We start from the raw sequence: 20,200 nt of genomic DNA, 5'->3' as shown, positions 1-20,200 counted from the left end.
AACTGTATTTGAGGAACAATGGGAAAGTAATTCTGCTTTGAAAGTTGATGATCTTTTGTCGCAGAGCATTGTTCACACCCTCTTAAGTTTTGCCCCACCCATCTCATTTTGCTATCGGAGCGCATACTTGACGCTCTGGACGATAATTTGTTTACCTATGGATAACATGAAAACAGCCTAACCAGCTCTACTGGCAACAATTTCATTACGCTTTTTTGCAGACTGACACTGGCCATATTCAATGGGTATTGTTACACACGTCACGTAATGTTAGCTAACGAGTCAGCCAGCTAACGTTAGCTAGTTAAACCACAATGAACAGTGACAACAATGCCACAGTGCGGGGAGCTAACCAACCAGATTCAATGTTAGCTAGCGAACATTAGCCTCTAACTAGAAAAGCAAACGGCTCTGGGATACGGATAATAACGTCAGCTGGGGAGCCAGCCAGACAGCTAACAGTAGCTTGAAATGAAACCACTTTCTGTCAAAATTAGAAATGTGTAATATCTGAAAATGTAGCTAGCTATTTTACCTGTATACATCATCATGCATGATGGACGCATCTCCCTGTCAGGAATGCCACGCCACGGTTACCGTTAGTTTGAAGATGTAATCCGGAGGTGTTTTCACCATCTCTTAATCTGTCATACTCTAATTACATTGATTTCAAAACTTGATCCTCCCAGAGGTGGAGAGCAACACATATGCAGCTCCACTACACAATACATTTTTTTTTAAAGCCCCGTTCAACAGGATTACCAACAGACTGACGAGCTCAAATAGACAGAAGCCTCTATATGGCAGACCAATCGGAAACTCATCTCTCGGCATTTCCAGCCCACTTATTATCTCAGCCAATCATTTGTGGTTTAACTTATGTGGTTTAACCAACAAGGCTCATAATTTAACAATTGCATTTACAGATGGCATACAAGTTTGTTATTAAGGCACATGAAAGCTCACATTTTTGACAAGGCATTTCTGCCAAAAAATGCATTTTGAAAAAAAAATAGTTTACGTTCAAGCGGCTCTCCTGTGAAGTCGTGACTTGCGAGATATGCCTCGTTTCCTGGATCAGGTCTTATCCATTTTGTTATTGAGATATTTAAAAGATTGATGCTCACCGGAATGTTCTGAATCCAACTTCCTTTAAATAATGAAAAGGCCTCTCACTTTTGAACTCTTGCTAGCAATATAAATAGCATTTTGTATGATCTTCGGGAGTTGCTAGGCAGATCTTTTTGTAGTCGCTAAAAATAAAGTGGTAAATTATGTAAAAGACAGTCATTTCAACTTTAGCTGGACCGTTGTATAATGGCATGTTTTGAGCAAAAGAAGACATCTGAAGCTCTGCAGGCACTTATACTGGAAATGTACTATACTAACTTCCCACACAATTCAGTCACATTTTTGTGTGTGGTAAATCTATCTCACCTGGTTGATTAATGGACATTCAGGCATGGCAACAGATGATGACAAACAGCCCTTCAATGTCTGTGATGGTATGAGTTAATGACTCCTAATAATAATAATAATTTATAACATTTTTAAAACACTTTTTTTCATTAAACAGAATAATCTTGAAGTGCATAAAATAATAAATAAAAAACAAATACAAAACAAATTGGCACAACAAGACAGGATAACTGACACAAGGAACCCAGCTGACACTACAAGGGACAAGGAACCCAGCTGACACTACAAGGGACAAGGAACCCAGCTGACACTACAGGGGACAAGGACACCAAGGAACCCAGCTGACACTACAGGGGACAAGGACACCAAAGAACCCAGCTGACACTACAAGGGACAAGGAACCCAGCTGATACTACAGGGGACAAGGACACCAAAGAACCCAGCCGACACTACAAGGGACAAGAACACCAAGGAACCCAGCTATCAGCAGAAAGCCTTCCTAAAGAGAAACTTGGAAGCACAAGCATTTCGCTACACTCGCATTAACATCTGCTAACCATGTGTATGTGACAAATAACATTTGATTTGATTTGGTTATGTTATTAAACGTATGTTTCGTGTCTATAGTCGATATACTGTAGTCAATTGTGAAATTGCCCGTTTTCCACACCGTACTTAGATCAGTAATACTTTTGTGTGAAAACGTCCTCTAGTACTTTGCTATTACACCGTCTCTCTCACTCTATTTCCATTTCCTTGTAAAATACATTGTCTCATTCCTTGACACCTCTATGCTATCAGCTGCCTATCCTCAGAGGGGTAATGTTTTCATTGCTGTCTGTTCTACAGTAGATTGGATTGGTAGTGCCTCTGTCACTCTGATGGTCATTAGGCAGACTAATGTCATTAATCATGACCAGGAGAGGTGCTGCTGGGATGTAATACAGGGTGCCAGCCCAGGACTCGCCTCCTGTGGCCACCTGCTGAAGCCCCATTGCCACGCCACGAGTCACAATGCTGTGCTTGAAAGATATTAACCAGACATGGAGCGCTGATCTAAGATCAGGTCCCCCCTGTCCATGTAATCGTATTCATTCTGATCAAAACAACAGCACTGATCCTAGACCAGCACTCTGACTCTAAGACACTTTATGAATATGGCCCTGCTCACGGATCTCCTGGGTCATGTTCGTTAGGCACGTGAAACGGGGAGGGCACTACCTTAGTGTATCTAATAAGAACTTTAGTGATTTCATTTCGGAGTTGGACATAAGACGGGGACAGAGGACTGACTGGCTGGACGTGACGGGGACAGAAGTCTGACATGACGGGGACAGAGGACCGATGGGGACCGAGGACTGGGAACATGACTCAAGTCTTTGTCATATGTCTAATATTCATCCATGTTACTATACTCAGCAAAAAAATAAACGTCCTCTCACTGTCAACTGTGTTTATTTTCAGCAAACGTAACGTGTAAATATTTGTATGAAAACAACTGAGACATAAACTGAACAAGTTCCACAGACATGTGACTAACAGAAATTGAATGTGTCCCTGAACAAAGGAGGTGTCAAAATCAAAAGTAACAGTCAGTATCTGGTGTGGCCACCAGCTGCATTAAGTACTGCAGTGTAGCTCCTCCTCATGGAATGCACCAGATTTTCCAGTTCTTGCTGTGAGATGTTACCCCACTCTTCCACCAAGGCACATGCAAGATCCAGGACATTTCTGGGGGGAATGGCCCTAGCCTTCACCCTACCATCCAACAGGTCCCAGACGTGCTCAATGGGATTGAGATCCAGGCTCTTCGCTGGCCATGGGAGAACACTGACATTCCTGTCTTGTAGGAAATCATGCACAGAACAATCAGTATTGCTGGTGGCATTGTCATGCTGGAGGGTCATGTCAGGATGAGCCTGCAGGAATGGTACCACATGAGGGAGGAGGATCTCTTCCCTGTTTTGCACAGTGTTGAGATTGCCTGCAATGACGACAAGCTCAGTCCGATGATGCTGTGACACACCGCCCCAGACCATGACGGACCCTCCACCTCCAAAATCGATTCCGCTCCAGAGTACAGGCCTCAGTGTAACGCTCATTCCTTCGACGATAAACGCGAATCCGACCATCACCCCTGGTGAGACAAAACCGCGGCCCGTCAGTGAATAGCACTTTTTGCCAGTCCTGTCTGGTCCAGCGACGGTGGGATTTTGCCCATTGACGACGTTGTTGCCGGTGAGGACCTGCCTTACAACAGGCCTACAAGTCCTCAGTCCAGCCTCTCTCAGCCTATTGCGGACAGTCAGAGCACTGATGAAAGGATTGTGCATTCCTTGTGTAACTCGGGCAGTTGTTGTTGCCATCCTGTGCCTGTCCCACAGGTGTGATGTTCGGATGTACCGATCTTGTGCAGGTGTTACACGTGGCCTGCCACTGCGAGGACCATCAGATGTCCGTCCTGTCTCCCAGTAGCGCTGTCTTAGGCGTCTCACAGTACGGACATGGTAATTTATTGTCTTAGCCACAACTGCAATCTTCGCGGCACCATGCAGCATGCCTAAGGCACGTTCACGCAGATGAGCAGGGACCCTGGGCATCTTTCTTTTGTTTTTGTTTTTTTCAGAGTCAGTAGAAAGGCCTTTAATTGCCTACCGTCTGTAAGGTGTTAGTGTCTTAACAACTTTCACAGGTGCATGTTCATTGACTGTTTATGGTTCATTGAACAAGCATGTGAAACGGTTTTATTTTTTTATTTACCCCCTTTTTCTCCCCAATTTCGTGGTATCCAATTTTTTGTCGTTAATGTCTTGTCTCATCGCTACAACACCCGTACGGGCTCGGGAGAGATGAAGGTCGAAAGCTATGCGTCCTCCGAAACACAACCCAACCAAGCCTCACTGCTTCTTAACACAACGCGCATCCAACCCGGAAGCCAGCCACACCTGTTGGAGGAAACACCATACGCCTAGCGACCTGGTCAGCATGCACTGCCCTGCCCGCCACAGGAGTTGATGAGACAAGGATATCCCTACCGGCCAAACCCTCCCTAACCCGGACGACGCTAGGCCAATTGTGCGTCGCCCCATGGACCTCCCGGTCGCGGCCGGCTGCGACAGAGCCTGGGCTCGAACCCAGTCTCTGGTGGCACAGCCTTAGACCACTGCGCTGCCCAGGAAACAGTTTTTAAACTCTTTACAATGAAGATCTGTGAAGTTATTCTGATTTTTACGAATTATCTTTGACAGAGTCCTGAAAAAGGGGCGTTTCTTTTTTTGCTGAGTTTACTTACATCAGATACTTCCATCAGACAATGTAATCAACTTCACTTGTGTGGATTTCCTGCTTTAATTATACAATGTTCCTAACATCTGGGCCCCATCAGGTTTGTCTTCAAACAAATAACTAATAAACATATAGAAATCAAGATGCATTTGTTGTTTGTTTTTCTACATTGCAATCAAACAAGGCTAAATCTCTTCCAAAGACATAAAATGCCACATGCAACAATTTTCAAGGAAATCAGCCACCTCCAACGTCGTTTTTAGAGAATTTGGCAGTACCACGTGTAGCCAGCCCAGGACCGCCACATCCGGCCTCTTCACCTGTGGGATCATGTGAGACCAGCCACCCAGACAGCTGATGAAACCAAGTAGTATTTCTGTCTGTAATAAAGCCCTCTTGTGGGGAAAAACCTATTCTGATTGTCTGTGCCTAGCTCCCCAGTGGGTGTGCCTTGGTCCCAAGTGGCCTAATGAATTTATTTCACTTGATCTGATTTTTTTACAATGAACTGTATGTAACTCAGTAAAATCATAGTAATTGTTGCATGTGGCGTTTTTATATTTTTGTTCAGTATAAATTGGAAGAGATTTAGCCTTGTTTGATTGCGAGGTAGAAAAACAAGCAACAAATGCATCTTGATTTCTAGATGTTTATTAGTTATTTGTTTGAAGACAAACCTGATGGGGCCCAGATGTTATGAACATTGTATAATTAAAGCAGGAAATCCACACAAGTGAAGTTGATTCCATTGTCTGATGGAAGTGTTTAGGGTATTCCATGCGTACCTAACTGATCACCCATGGCACCAGGGCCCGTGTTCACAAAGCGTCTCAGAGTAGGAGTGCTGATCTAGGATCAGTTTTGTCTTTTTGATCATAATGAATAAGAGGAGGTTCTGATCCCGGATGAGCACTGCTACTTTGAGATGCTTTGTGAATATGGGCCCAGGTCTTTCACATTCACTCTTTTGAGGTCAGTAGTAACAGGGATGAATAGTGAGGTGGAGTAGCTCACTAGTAACATGGATGAATAATGAGGTGCAGTAGGCCAGTAGTAACATGGATGAATAGTGAGATGGAGTAGCTCACTAGTAACACGGATGAATAGTAAGGTGCAGTAGGTCACTAGTAACATGGATGAATAGTGAGGTGCAGTAGCTCACTAGTAACACGGATGAATAGCGAGGTGCAGTAGCTCACTAGTAACACGGCTGAATAGTGAGGTGCAGTAGGTCACTAGTAACACGGATGAATAGTGAGGTGCAGTAGGTCACTAGTAACATGGATGTGTGGTTTTGTATGTTCCTGCAGGCGGGCACGGTGCGAGACTCCATGGCCAAGTCTTTGTACAGCGCACTGTTTGACTGGATTGTGTTCCGGATCAACCACGCACTGCTCAACAACCGGGACTTAGAGGAGAGCGCCAAGGTAAGACCAACGTGACCGCTATCATGCTTTGTTACAACATACTTATGTCTGCTTATAATATATCTATGTCATGCGTTGATGAAATGCTCACCTCTCCACTTCATTAAGATTAAGATCACTTGATTGGTCAATTTCAAGGTCCAACTAAAAGGTTACTTCCTTCCACTTTTAACCCAACCTCTCCGAAAGACACGCATACATACAGTGGTGGGAAAAAGTACCCAATCGTCCTACTTGAGTAAAAGTCTAAAAGTATTTGATTTTAAATATACTTAAGTATCAAAAGTGCAAGTATAAACCATTTCAAAGTCCTTATATTAAGCAAATCAGACGGCATCATTTTCTTGTTTTTTTAAATTTATTTACAGATAGCCAGGGGCACACCGACACTGACATCATTCACAAAAGAAGCATTTGTGTTTAGTGAGTCTGCCAGATCAAAGGCAGTAGGGATGACCAGGGATGTTCTCTTGATAAGTGTGTCAATTGCACCATTTTCCCATCCTGCTAAGCATTCCAAATGTAATGAGTACTTGGTTGTCAGGGAACATTTTATGGAGTAAAAAGTACATTATTTTCTTTAGGAATGTAGTGAGGTAAAAGTTGTCAAAAATGTAAATAGTAAAGTACAGATACCCCCAAAACTACTTAAGTAATACTTTAAAGTATTTTACTTAAGTACTTTACTGCATACATATACAGGTTTTGGGGAGGTGTGGGGGCTGCCACACTGGGCGCCCAGGGAGCTGTTGTTGGGGCAGTTAAGTGCCTTGCTCAAGGGCACAACATTTACCCTCCTTTTGCCTGCTCACCTCCTGCCAGATTGGTTTCCATCGGACTCAGGATTCGAACTGGCAACCCTCCGGTTGCAGGCTCACCTCTCTAAGGCTACCTGACGCTCACCTCTCTAAGGCTACCTGACGCTCACCTCTCTAAGGCTACCTGACGCTCACCTCTCTAAGGCTACCTGCCGCTCACCTCTCTAAGGCTACCTGCCGCTCACCTCTCTAAGGCTACCTGCCGCTCACCTCTCTAAGGCTACCTGCCGCTCACCTCTCTAAGGCTACCTGCCGCTCACCTCTCTAAGGCTACCTGCCGCTCACCTCTCTAAGGCTACCTGCCGCTCACCTCTCTAAGGCTACCTGCCGCTCACCTCTCTAAGGCTACCTGCCGCTCACCTCTCTAAGGCTACCTGCCGCTCACCTCTCTAAGGCTACCTGCCGCTCACCTCTCTAAGGCTACCTGCCGCTCACCTCTCTAAGGCTACCTGCCGCTCACCTCTCTAAGGCTACCTGCCGCTCACCTCTCTAAGGCTACCTGCCGCTCACCTCTCTAAGGCTACCTGCCGCTCACCTCTCTAAGGCTACCTGCCGCTCACCTCTCTAAGGCTACCTGACGCTCACCTCTCTAAGGCTACCTGACGCTCACCTCTCTAAGGCTACCTGACGCTCACCTCTCCGCCCAGAATAACTGGCTTTATGCTTCTGTTACAGGTGTTCAAATAGAGCGTGAACACCTTGGCAGAGACAAGTTGTTTTATTGATTTAATAAATCACAGTATGAACCACCTTCTGGAATCAGTGACATCAGTGGTTTTGTTTGAACAGCTTCAACCTTGTTTTCCATTATGCGCCTAAGGGTCTTTGGTAACCTTCCCAAACCTTCTCAGTTAGACTTTCATGTTGAATTGTTTTTTTGTTGTTGTCAAAAAGCATATTGTTAATTGAGATTTCACCCTCATGTATCCCTCACAGATCTTTTCCATCGGAGTGCTGGACATCTTTGGCTTTGAGGACTACGAAAACAACAGCTTTGAGCAGTTCTGCATCAACTTCGCCAACGAGAGGCTCCAACACTACTTCAATCAGCACATCTTTAAGCTTGAGCAGGTAAGTCATTTGGCATTACTGCACCCTTTCAGTACTAAACTGTACGTATCCACAATGCACTTACATGGAAGTTTACAATACAGTGGTCCTTTAAAGAGGAGACCAGCTCCTCCAGTGGGTTATGCAATAGGGTTTATTATGGGGCTGACCGCCACATGACTCACCTCTTCAACCCTCTGACTGCTGATTATGATAGATCTATCTTACTTCCTCAACCCTCATTATGATGGATGGCTGTTACCTCTTCAACCCTCATTATGATGGATGGATGTTACCTCCCCAACCCTCATTATGATGGATGGCTGTTACCTCCTCAACCCTCATTATGATGGATCTATCTTACTTCCTCAACCCTCATTATGGATGGCTGTTACCTCTTCAACCCTCATTATGATGGATGGATGTTACATCCCCAACCCTCATTATGATGGATGGCTGTTACCTCCTCAACCCTCATTATGATGGATGGATGGCTGTTACCTCCTCAACCCTCATTATGATGGATGGATGGCTGTTACCTCCTCAACCCTCATTATGATGGATGGATGGCTGTTACCTCCTCAACCCTCATTATGATGGATGGATGTTACCTCCTCAACCCTCATTATGATGGATCTATCTTACTTTCTCAACCCTCATTATGATGGATGGCTGTTACCTCTTCAACCCTCATTATGATGGATGGCTGTTACCTCCTCAACCCTCATTATGATGGATCTATCTTACTTCCTCAACTCTCATTATGATGGATGGCTGTTACCTCTTCAACCCTCATTATGATGGATGGATGTTACCTCCCCAACCCTCATTATGATGGATGGATGGCTGTTACCTCCTCAACCCTCATTATGATGGATGGATGGCTGTTACCTCCTCAACCCTCATTATGATGGATGGATGGCTGTTACCTCCTCAACCCTCATTATGATGGATGGATGGCTGTTACCTCCTCAACCCTCATTATGATGGATGGATGGCTGTTACCTCCTCAACCCTCATTATGATGGATGGATGGCTGTTACCTCCTCAACCCTCATTATGATGGATGGATGTTACCTCCTCAACCCTCATTATGATGGATGGATGTTACCTCCTCAACCCTCATTATGATGGATGTGTGTTGGTGTTAACTGACTGGATTGGAGAGAAAGGTTGTTTCGGTCATGATCAGCTTTGTAGGTAAACATGTTTAATCACGATTGTCCTTTAGTACGTTTTAGGCTGCATTCAAACAGGCAGACCAATTCTGATATTTTTTTCCACTAATTGGTCTTTTGACCAATGACATCAATCTTTTTCAAAGGTGACCTGCTTGGTCAAAAGACCAATTACTGAAAAATATCAGAATGTGTCTGCCTGTCTAAATGAAGCCTTAGTGAGTACAACTGAAACTGATTGGAGAGTTCCTTTTAACAGTACCATCTCGGTAATGACACATACTGTATTTGCTCAAGGAGGCCTCCTGTACAAAGGCACCCATCCATAAAGCCACTGCCGTCATTAACCTCGATGTTAAAAATTAGCCACAGCTTTTGAACGTGTACAGCACTCACTCAACTTCTAAGAGGGTTTGTTTGCTTCATGCTGAGGTTGGGCCATTGCATCATGCTACTAGTGAAGTGTTGGAGCTCAATCAAGACAATACTCTGGTATAGTTCTGAAGTGTTAGAGATCAATCAAGACAATACTCTGGTATAGTTCTGAAGTGTTAGAGATCAATCAAGACAATACTCTGGTATACAGTACCAGTCAAAAGTTTGGACACCTTCTCATTCAAGGGTTTTTCTTTATTTTTACTATTTTCCACATTGTAGAATAATACTAAAGACATCAAAACTATGAAATAACACATATGGAATCATGTAGTAACCCAAAAATGTCTTAAACAAATCTAAATATATTTTATATTTGAGATTCTTCAAAGTAGCCACCCTTCGCCTTGATGACAGCTTTGCACACTCTTGGCATTGTGGTCTTGACTATTATTCAACAATGTAGAAAATAGTAAAGATAAAGAAAAACCCTGGAATGAGTAGGTGTGTCCAAACTTTAGACTGGTGCTGTAGTTCTGAACTGAAGTGAACAAGACAATACTCTGATATAGTTCTGAACTCAATACTCATAAGAATATACTAAAGCAACCACGTGCTACTTGTCATAAGCAGGCAGACATTTTTCTGGTGGTTGTAAATGTCCTTATCCACTACCGTTTCTGGTGGTTGTAAATGTCCTTATCCCCTACCGTTTCTGGTGGTTGTAAATGTCCTTATCCACTACCGTTTCTGGTGGTTGTAAATGTCCTTATCTCCTACAGTTTATGGTGGTCATGTGCTTATCTGCTACCTTTTAGAAAATAAATATTTTGATCTTATAAATGCAAATTCTTTTTAAAAAATGGAGACATCCCAGGCATGCACATTCTCGAAGAGGCTTTGCTATAAGAGAGAGGTTGTGTGTGTGTGTGTGTGTGCGCGTGTGTGCGTGGCCTGAATTCCTCCAGAGAGCGGGTGGAGTGCGTCATTCAGCAGGCTGCAGCGTCTCACTCCCCAGTGACTGTCATATCAGCTAATAACTCCACACTCTAAGTGTTGGCAAACCATCAGATGTCTAAACCACTGCTGGCCACATAGAGCAGGACTGTCATTAGAGCAGTGTTTATGGTCCATTCACACTCAATGAACAGCATGGTGGCCTACTGTACTGTACACAGCCAGCTAGTATGGTGGCCTACTGTACTGTACACAGCCAGCTAGTATGGTGGTCTACTGTACTGTACACAGCCAGCTAGTATGGTGGTCTACTGTACTGTACACAGCCAGCTAGTATGGTGGCCTACTGTACTGTACACAGCCAGCTAGTATGGTGGCCTACTGTACTGTACACAGCCAGCTAGTATGGTGGCCTACTGTACTGTACACAGCCAGCTAGTATGGTGGTCTACTGTACTGTACACAGCCAGCTAGTATGGTGGTCTACTGTACTGTACACAGCCAGCTAGTATGGTGGTCTACTGTACTGTACACAGCCAGCTAGTATGGTGGTCTACTGTACTGTACACAGCCAGCTAGTATGGTGGTCTACTGTACACAGCCAGCTAGTATGGTGGCCTACTGTACTGTACACAGCCAGCTAGTATGGTGGTCTACTGTACTGTACACAGCCAGCTAGCATGGTGGTCTACTGTACTGTACACAGCCAGCTAGCATGGTGGTCTACTGTACTGTACACAGCCAGCTAGCATGGTGGTCTACTGTACTGTACACAGCCAGCTAGTATGGTGGTCTACTGTACTGTACACAGCCAGCTAGCATGGTGGTCTACTGTACTGTACACAGCCAGCTAGCATGGTGGTCTACTGTACTGTACACAGCCAGCTAGCATGGTGGTCTACTGTACTGTACACAGCCAGCTAGTATGGTGGTCTACTGTACTGTACACAGCCAGCTAGCAGGGCCAACAGTCTTCATCCTGCTATTAGCTGACCACTATCGTGTTGATCATCTTGTCTCGTGTTGTTACGCTGTGCTGAAGTTGGCATGTTCATGCTGTAAACACAGCATAGGCCTTGATGGTTTTACTGACTGAACTGCGGCTGATTGAAGTCATAGTCTATAAAGCACCAACATGCCCTCAAAGTCCATGATAATGATTGACTAGAAAATGTCTCCATATTGTATGATCCTGTAAGTCCCACTAAAAGGCTCTCTGTGCAGACAGGCATGTTCAGACCCTGTTAGAATGAGAACACACCAGCCCATCATCAATGTGTGACCGTGTTGACATCCAAGAATCGGGCTGTGAATGTGACCTGCTTGAGAAGCACAAGGATCATCGATTCTAATGCTTTACCTTTTCCAAGCACTCACCGTAGTTGTCCAGGCATGTTTTGCCCAGTGCTTTACTTGACAGGAAGGTCCCATTTGGAGACGTCCAAGTCCTCTGGTTAACAGATAATAAGTACTGGGTTATGTACCATGGTTTGGAGGCAGGGTCAGCCATGGTGTAGAACCGTCCTAGCATTGTTCAAGGGCTCGACGTCAGCAGATGGCAGGTTATTTGTGCTCATGGGAAATTGAATAAAGCAGGGGATTTATTTGCATATCTGGATTGTATTGTTGTGATAGCGTGACTGACCTGCACATCTAGTTGTAGGAAACCGAAGAGATGAGAGGCTGCATTGTGAAGGCCTAGTGGAGGCCCTAATAGATCAACATGGAGACAATATCAAGGTGGCATCAAGGAGATTTTCCCCCATAAGTATCCTGTCTAAAGAGATATATTCAGCTAGCCTGTATTTGCATTTGCCAACTCCTTTGAATATTGTTGGACTGAGCCGTTTCCTTTGTGTTGGGAACTCTGACAGAGTGCGAGGGGAGGTGCTAGTTGCCCCTCAATGAAAGGAAATGTGTGTGTGTGGGTGTGTGTGTGTGCGTGCGTGCGTGCGTGTGTGTCGGAACAAGCGACGGGGGGGACAAAGTGTACAGACGTCAAGTTGGCTTATCTCCAGCTACATCTGGCAGGCATGACATCACCATCATAAATCACTACACACTAGAGGGATTCTTGGAATCGTAAGACACATCACACACTTGTGTATACACACACACACATGCTCTCTCACACACACACACACACACACACACACACACACACACACACACGCTCTCACACACACACGCACACGAGCGCTCATTATACAGTTAATGGTATGTTTGGTATGTGTTTTTACCATTTTATAGAGATCTTGTAAATGTAATTTTCTGTTTTCTTCCATGTGCTACCAGGGTTCATTCAGGTTGTTTGATAGATCTAGGCTCACTGAAGGAGACGTGATGGAGTCAAGAGAGGGAAGCAGAATAGAGATGGAGGTTAACAGACAAACATAGCCGATGCTGTATGCACTATGACATTCAGTTACACATCAGCCTGAGCCTACCATATGGGAAATATCCACAACAACATTTTATAGGACCTTGTTCAGTGTTTGTGGTGTAAACACACTGCATATATATGGTCCCTTTTTAGGCACAGATCCCCTTTCCCAAATTCTAACCATGAACACTGTCAGTTTGTACAATGTTCATGGCTGGCTAATATGAGCATTTTTGTTAAGCATTGAAGGACTGGGCTGTTGGTTCATTCCATTCTTCTGCAGACTGGGATCATAAACCACCGTATTAGGTTATTGTTTCTGTGCCCATGCTGCCACCAATGAAGTTGGTTCTGGTATTTCCCCGTCGTTATTTGCGAGGGCAGAGGGTTAACAGATTGACTGGTTTGTTCAGCTGACTGTGTGTGTTTTGGCTAATAGAGAGGAGGGGAAAGGAGGCTCCATTGATTTGATGAAACTCTCACTGGGATTATAGCCCTTTATCGCTCCGTTCTTTTCCCCAGCGAGTCAAGGAAACAACGTGCAGTAGGGGAGAAACACTGCAAAATGCTAAGAATGCTTTTCATATTATTAAACCGCAAAGTGGTCCAGGCTGGCACAGCACGGTGGTCCAGGCTGGCACAGCACGGTGGTCCAGGCAGGCTCAGCACAGGGAAGGGTTGTGCTGTGTTCTAGCCTAACAGGAAAAAAAACACTACTACTGGAACACTGTTGTTTTGTTTGTTCAGGCCCAGTATCGACACTACTACTGGAAAACTGTTGTTTTGTTTGTTCAGGCCCAATATCGACACTACTACTGGAACACTGTTGTTTTGTTTGTTCAGGCCCAGTATCGACACTAGTACTGGAACACTGTTGTTTTGTTTGTTCAGGCCCAGTATCGACACTACTACTGGAACACTGTTGTTTTGTTTGTTCAGGCCCAGTATCGACACTACTACTGGAACACTGTTGTTTTGTTTGTTCAGGCCCAGTATCGAAACTACTACTGGAACACTGTTGTTTTGTTTGTTCAGGCCCAGTATCGACACTACTACTGGAACACTGTTGTTTTGTTTGTTCAGGCCCAGTATCGACACTACTACTGGAACACTGTTGTTTTGTTTGTTCAGGCCCAGTATCGAAACTACTACTGGAACACTGTTGTTTTGTTTGTTCAGGCCCAGTATCGACACTACTACTGGAACACTGTTGTTTTGTTTGTTCAGGCCCAGTATCGACACTACTACTGGAACACTGTTGTTTTGTTTGTTCAGGCCAAGATTCAGTGGAGGCTTCTGAGGGGAGGACGGCTCATAATAATGGCTGGAACGGAGAGAATGGAATGGCGTCAAACAAATGTAAACCATGTTTTTGATGTATTTGATAGCATTCCACCTATTCCACTCCAGCCATTACCAAGAGCTCGTCCTCCCCAATTAAGGTGCGACCAACCTCCAGTGCCAAGAGTGAAGAAACACAGTTCGAGTACAGGCCACAATCTTGTTTTACCTGTCCTTGGGATGAAATGTATGATGTAGGCTGTGAATGACAGTTATGTGATTGATGTTTGTCCGGGTTATCCCCTACTCCACTATCATATACATAGTGTTCTGACTCTGCAGTTATGGCAGACAACTCAAACCTCTGTAGAACTTAGACAGCATAGAAGAGGGATGTCCCATACAATGTTATGGGGCTCAGTGGTATTTAGTATGAGTTGATAAGATTCTTACTAGACTAGGACCAAACCTTGGGTGTTGAACCATAGCATTGTGAGATCACATCCTCATGTTTCTATTTGTTCATCCCGGAAACCCTTAGACCCAGTCCAATTCCCACACCGCCCCAACAGATGACGCGTTCTCTGTTGCACTCCACACTGCCCTTTCCCACCTGGACAAAAGGAACACATGTGAGAACGCTGTTCATTGACTACAGCTCAGTGTTCAATTAATCCATCAAATGGCCACCTGGACTATTTGTATTGACCCCCCCTTGTTTATTATCTATGCATAGTCATTTTACCCCTACCTACATGTTCAAATGACCTCGACTAACATGTACCCCCGCACATTGACTCGGTACCCCCTGTATATAGCCTTATTATTTTCATTTTACTTGATTAAAAAAATGTGTTTTCTTAACTGCATTGTTGGTTAAGGGCTTTTAAGTACGCATTTCACGGTAACCTGTTGTATTCCGCGCATGTGACAAATAACATTTGATTTGATTGTATAGGAGGAGTACAGGGCGGAGGGCATCAGCTGGCACAACATTGACTACATCGACAACACAGGCTGCATCAACCTCATCAGTAAGAAGCCCACTGCGCTGCTCCACCTGCTGGATGAGGAGTCCAAGTGAGTCCATTAGTCTCTCTCTCTCTCTCTCTCGCTCACTCTCGCTCTCTGTCAGACCTGGGTCAAAATACGACCTGTGATTCCACTCCGTAAGACTGACTAGGTGATGTTATAGTGGAGAACATTGATACTCTGTAATGGGAGATATTCAGGTCGCATCATAATGCAGACTCTATGAAGTCTTAAAATATACATAACCTGATATCCTAACAGTCCTCATCTGATGACAGACCATTTTAATAAGCATATTTGAATTCATTCATAAGCATGGCTGAAATTTGACATTTTTGTTTCAGTACAACATCCTGGTAATTCCCTCTCCATGTGCTGTAACTAAATGGTCTGCTTCTTCCTGATCTGGACACTGACACACTGAATTCCTCCCACTTGAAATAGCTGGAAATCGAGTCCCTGGCACTCTGTTTTTCATAGCTCAAGTTCCCCTTAGCCTCCCCCTGTCCCACTCTTCCTGTCCTCTTCCTGTAAGCTGTTGGTTTACTGTGAACACTTCTGGCAGTGGACTGCTGTGCAGCGTCTCTAAAGGCATGAGAGAAAGCAGGAGTTTATCGTCCTCCTCTGGCCAACCACATTCTCCCTATGGGGAGAGTTTGACTCTTAGGTGTAAATCTAAGATCAGCTCACCCTCCATTAATCCTTGCCTTAGCCATTATCGGGGGAAATATAAAACTGACCTTACGTCAGTGTTCATGGGTGACTACATTCTATGGATGTTGGAACCACCCGTAAGTCTTTGTGCTCCTGTATAATCAGAATCATTATTCAATAGGGACCAGAAGAGGGGAGCGGAATGAATAGGTGTCTGTCCGTCTGTCTGTGTTCCTGCGTGTGTCTCTGTGTTCCTGCGTGTGTCTCTGTGTTCCTGCGTGTGTCTCTGTGTTCCTGCGTGTGTCTCTGTGTTCCTGCGTGTGTCTCTGTGTTCCTGCGTGTGTCTCTGTGTTCCTGCGTGTGTCTCTGTGTTCCTGCGTGTGTCTCTGTGTTCCTGCGTGTGTCTCTGTGTTCCTGCGTGTGTCTCTCTGTTCCTGCGTGTGTCTCTCTGTTCCTGCGTGTGTCTCTGCTCGTGTTTCTGCATGTGTCTCTGTGTTCCTGCGTGTGTCTCTGTGTTCCTGCATGTGTCTCTGTGTTCCTGCATGTGTATGCATTATCTCCCTGAGACATGATGACACCAACCCCTCTGCCGTCCTTGTCCCAGCTTCCCCCAGGCCTCTAACCAGACTCTGCTGGACAAGTTCAAGCGGCAGCATGAGGGCAACGGCTACATTGAGTTCCCCGCCGTCATGGAGCCCGCCTTCATCATCCGCCACTACGCCGGCAAGGTCAAATACGGGGTCAAGGTCAGTGTCTGACTGTCTGGGTCAACAAGAGCTTCATGTGTGTGCCATAGCATCCTAGCTTAAATCATTCCATTGAGTGGAATAGAAATATATGTAGGACAAACTACTGTTTACTCTGGCAGGTATACTCCTGGAAAGGACCATGTGAAAAGAGAACATCAGAGCCAGCATGGTTCAGGTTAGCACGGCAGTGTTAAGGATATAGGGGTCACCTCAGTGTGTGTGTGTGTGGGGTGGGGTAATTCAAGTCAGGCAAGATGTTTCATGCATTTGGTCATACAGTATGCTGTAGCTGGCAGGCGCACACACACACACACACACACACACACACACACAGTAATGAGCTGTGAAGACTTACACATACCTGTACAGGATGATTTGTTAATCACTCTCCTATAACCCAGACCTCAGACTTGGCAACCAGGAATATGTCACACATTGTGCAGGTCTGGGCAGTCGTGTTTCGATCAACTGGTTTCTGTGTCGTCTCCTGCGAACTACAAACGCTTCATTCTCTCTTGCACTCATTCAACCTGTTCATTTCCATGGGATTTACTATTGTTGTGTTTGGATGGAACAGAGTCCAAGCAACATTTGGCAATATATGAGGAATCAATCAATATAATTACCCTGCGGAGAGGAGCATTAAGAAAGGTTTTAATTAGTGGTGTTGCAATCCAGTTCAAACCGAGTCCATCCTCTATGACATGGCTTCTTTAGGGACATGGTTTTGGAAACCTCAGGAGTTCTGCCATACAAGAAGTTGCCTACCTGTTCCAATGAAAGTCTCACTAGAGAGGAAATTAAAAGCTGAAAGATGTATTGAAGCTGAGCTTATGTGTACGTTAAACTGAGGGTGAACTGAGTGCAATGCTTAGCTCTTCTCTCGCTCTTTCTCTCTCACGCACCCATACTCTCTCCCTTTCTCTCTCTCTCCTCTCTCTCTCTTACACGTACACTCTCGTTCTCCCTCTCTCTTTCTCTCGCTCTCACGCTCACGCACACTCTCTTTTTATCTCTGTCTCTCTATCACACTCACGTATCCCCACACAGGACTTCCGGGAGAAGAATACGGACCATATGCGTCCGGACATCGTGGCCCTACTGAAGAGCAGCAAAAACGCCTTCATCTGTGGCCTGATGGGCATCGACCCCCCAGCCACCTTCCGCTGGGCTGTCCTCAGAGCCTTCTTCAGAGCCATGGTGGCCTTCAGGGAGTCTGGGAAGAGACATGTACACAGGAAGACTGGTGAGTGTGCTGCACACTGGGTCCTTTTCCCCCTTTAGGCTCCTGGGTCCTTTTCCCCCTTTAGGCTCCTGTGTCCTTTTCCCCATTTAGGCTCCTGGGTCCTTTCCCCCCTTTAGGCTCCTGGGTCCTTTCCCCCCTTTAGGCTCCTGGGTCCTTTCCCCCCTTTAGGCTCCTGGGTCCTTTCGCCCCTTTAGGCTCCTGGGTCCTTTCGCCCCTTTAGGCTCCTGGGTCCTTTCCCCCCTTTAGGCTCCTGGGTCCTTTCCCCCCTTTAGGCTCCTGGGTCCTTTTCCCCCTTTAGGCTCCTGGGTCCTTTCCCCCCTTTAGGCTCCTGGGTCCTTTCCCCCCTTTAGGCTCCTGGGTCCTTTTCCCCCTTTAGGCTCCTGGGTCCTTTTCCCCCTTTAGGCTCCTGGGTCCTTTTCCCCCTGTTAGTTCCCGGGTCCTTTTTCCCCTGTTAGTTCCTGGGTCCTTTTTTCCCCCTTTAGGCTCCTGGGTCCTTTTCCCCTTGTTAGTTCCTGGGTCCTTTTTCCCCCTTTAGGCTCCTGGGTCCTTTTCCCCCTGTTAGTTCCTGGGTCCTTTTCCCCCCTTTAGGCTCCTGGGTCCTTTTCCCCCTTTAGGCTCCTGGGTCCTTTTCCCCCTTTAGGCTCCTGGGTCCTTTTCCCCCTGTTAGTTCCCGGGTCCTTTTTCCCCTGTTAGTTCCTGGGTCCTTTTCCCCCTGTTAGTTCCTGGGTCCTTTTTCCCCTGTTAGTTCCTGGGTCCTTTTTCCCCCTTTAGGCTCCTGGGTCCTTTTTCCCCTGTTAGTTCCTGGGTCCTTTTCCCCCTTTAGGCTCCTGGGTCCTTTTCCCCCTGTTAGTTCCTGGGTCCTTTTCCCCCCTTTAGGCTCCTGGGTCCTTTTCCCCCTTTAGGCTCCTGGGTCCTTTTCCCCCTTTAGGCTCCTGGGTCCTTTTCCCCCTGTTAGTTCCCGGGTCCTTTTTCCCCTGTTAGTTCCTGGGTCCTTTTCCCCCTGTTAGTTCCTGGGTCCTTTTTCCCCTGTTAGTTCCTGGGTCCTTTTTCCCCCTTTAGGCTCCTGGGTCCTTTTTCCCCTGTTAGTTCCTGGGTCCTTTTCCCCCCTTTAGGCTCCTGGGTCCTTTTCCCCCTGTTAGTTCCTGGGTCCTTTTCCCCCCTTTAGGCTCCTGGGTCCTTTTTCCCCTGTTAGTTCCTGGGTCCTTTTCCCCCTTTAGGCTCCTGGGTCCTTTTCCCCCTGTTAGTTCCTGGGTCCTTTTTCCCCCTTTAGGCTCCTGGGTCCTTTTCCCCCTGTTAGTTCCTGGGTCCTTTTCCCCCTTTAGGCTCCTGGGTCCTTTTTCCCCTGTTAGTTCCTGGGTCCTTTTTCCCCCTTTAGGCTCCTGGGTCCTTTTTCCCCTGTTAGTTCCTGGGTCCTTTTCCCCCTTTAGGCTCCTGGGTCCTTTTTCCCCTGTTAGTTCCTGGGTCCTTTTTCCCCCTTTAGGCTCCTGGGTCCTTTTCCCCCTGTTAGTTCCTGGGTCCTTTTCCCCCTTTAGGCTCCTGGGTCCTTTTTCCCCTGTTAGTTCCTGGGTCCTTTTCCCCCTTTAGGCTCCTGGGTCCTTTTTCCCCTGTTAGTTCCTGGGTCCTTTTCCCCCTTTAGGCTCCTGGGTCCTTTTTCCCCTGTTAGTTCCTGGGTCCTTTTTCCCCCTTTAGGCTCCTGGGTCCTTTTCCCCCTGTTAGTTCCTGGGTCCTTTTCCCCCTTTAGGCTCCTGGGTCCTTTTTCCCCTGTTAGTTCCTGGGTCCTTTTCCCCCTTTAGGCTCCTGGGTCCTTTTTCCCCTGTTAGTTCCTGGGTCCTTTTTCCCCCTTTAGGCTCCTGGGTCCTTTTTCCCCTGTTAGTTCCTGGGTCCTTTTCCCCCTTTAGGCTCCTGGGTCCTTTTTCCCCTGTTAGTTCCTGGGTCCGTTTTCCCCCTTTAGGCTCCTGGGTCCTTTTTCCCCTGTTAGTTCCTGGGTCCTTTTCCCCCTGTTAGTTCCTGGGTCCTTTTTCCCCTGTTAGTTCCTGGGTCCTTTTTCCCCCTTTAGGCTCCTGGGTCCTTTTTCCCCTGTTAGTTCCTGGGTCCTTTTCCCCCTTTAGGCTCCTTTTTAAAGGGAAATGTATATATATTTTTAACTTCATATTCATCCTCTCCAGCACTACCCAAACATCAACATATGTGAATATTGCACGTTTCCCCTCCTCTCAAGGAAATATTTTTTGAGGGAGAAATGATGCACATCATTGCTGTGCATCATCGGATTTTAACCAGTTATGAGTAGGCATTGCCTACTAATTGGTTTATTTTTAATCAAGCCTTTAGTAGACAATTAGTAAG

At 45.9% G+C, this 20,200-nt stretch overlaps 1 protein-coding gene across 11 annotated transcripts in view; it reads left to right on the top strand.

Moving 5' to 3' along the window:
* myo9aa (myosin IXAa) overlaps positions 1–20,200 on the top strand; it is a 189,905-nt gene that overhangs the window by 107,242 nt on the left and 62,463 nt on the right. For all 11 annotated transcript variants that reach the window (XM_031812861.1, XM_031812864.1, XM_031812856.1 and 8 more), the window contains 5 exons: positions 6,015–6,131; positions 7,886–8,020; positions 15,132–15,253; positions 16,464–16,605; positions 17,659–17,854. In XM_031812861.1, coding sequence (XP_031668721.1) covers positions 6,015–6,131; positions 7,886–8,020; positions 15,132–15,253; positions 16,464–16,605; positions 17,659–17,854 — 712 coding nt within the window. The remainder of the gene's footprint in view (positions 1–6,014; positions 6,132–7,885; positions 8,021–15,131; positions 15,254–16,463; positions 16,606–17,658; positions 17,855–20,200) is intronic.

This window comes from Oncorhynchus kisutch, unplaced genomic scaffold, assembly GCF_002021735.2.
Source record: "Oncorhynchus kisutch isolate 150728-3 unplaced genomic scaffold, Okis_V2 Okis03b-Okis08b_hom, whole genome shotgun sequence".
In the NCBI taxonomy this organism is placed as follows: domain Eukaryota; kingdom Metazoa; phylum Chordata; class Actinopteri; order Salmoniformes; family Salmonidae; genus Oncorhynchus; species Oncorhynchus kisutch.
Note: the sequence above shows the minus strand (reverse complement) of the source record. Positions and strands in the feature narration are given on the sequence as shown.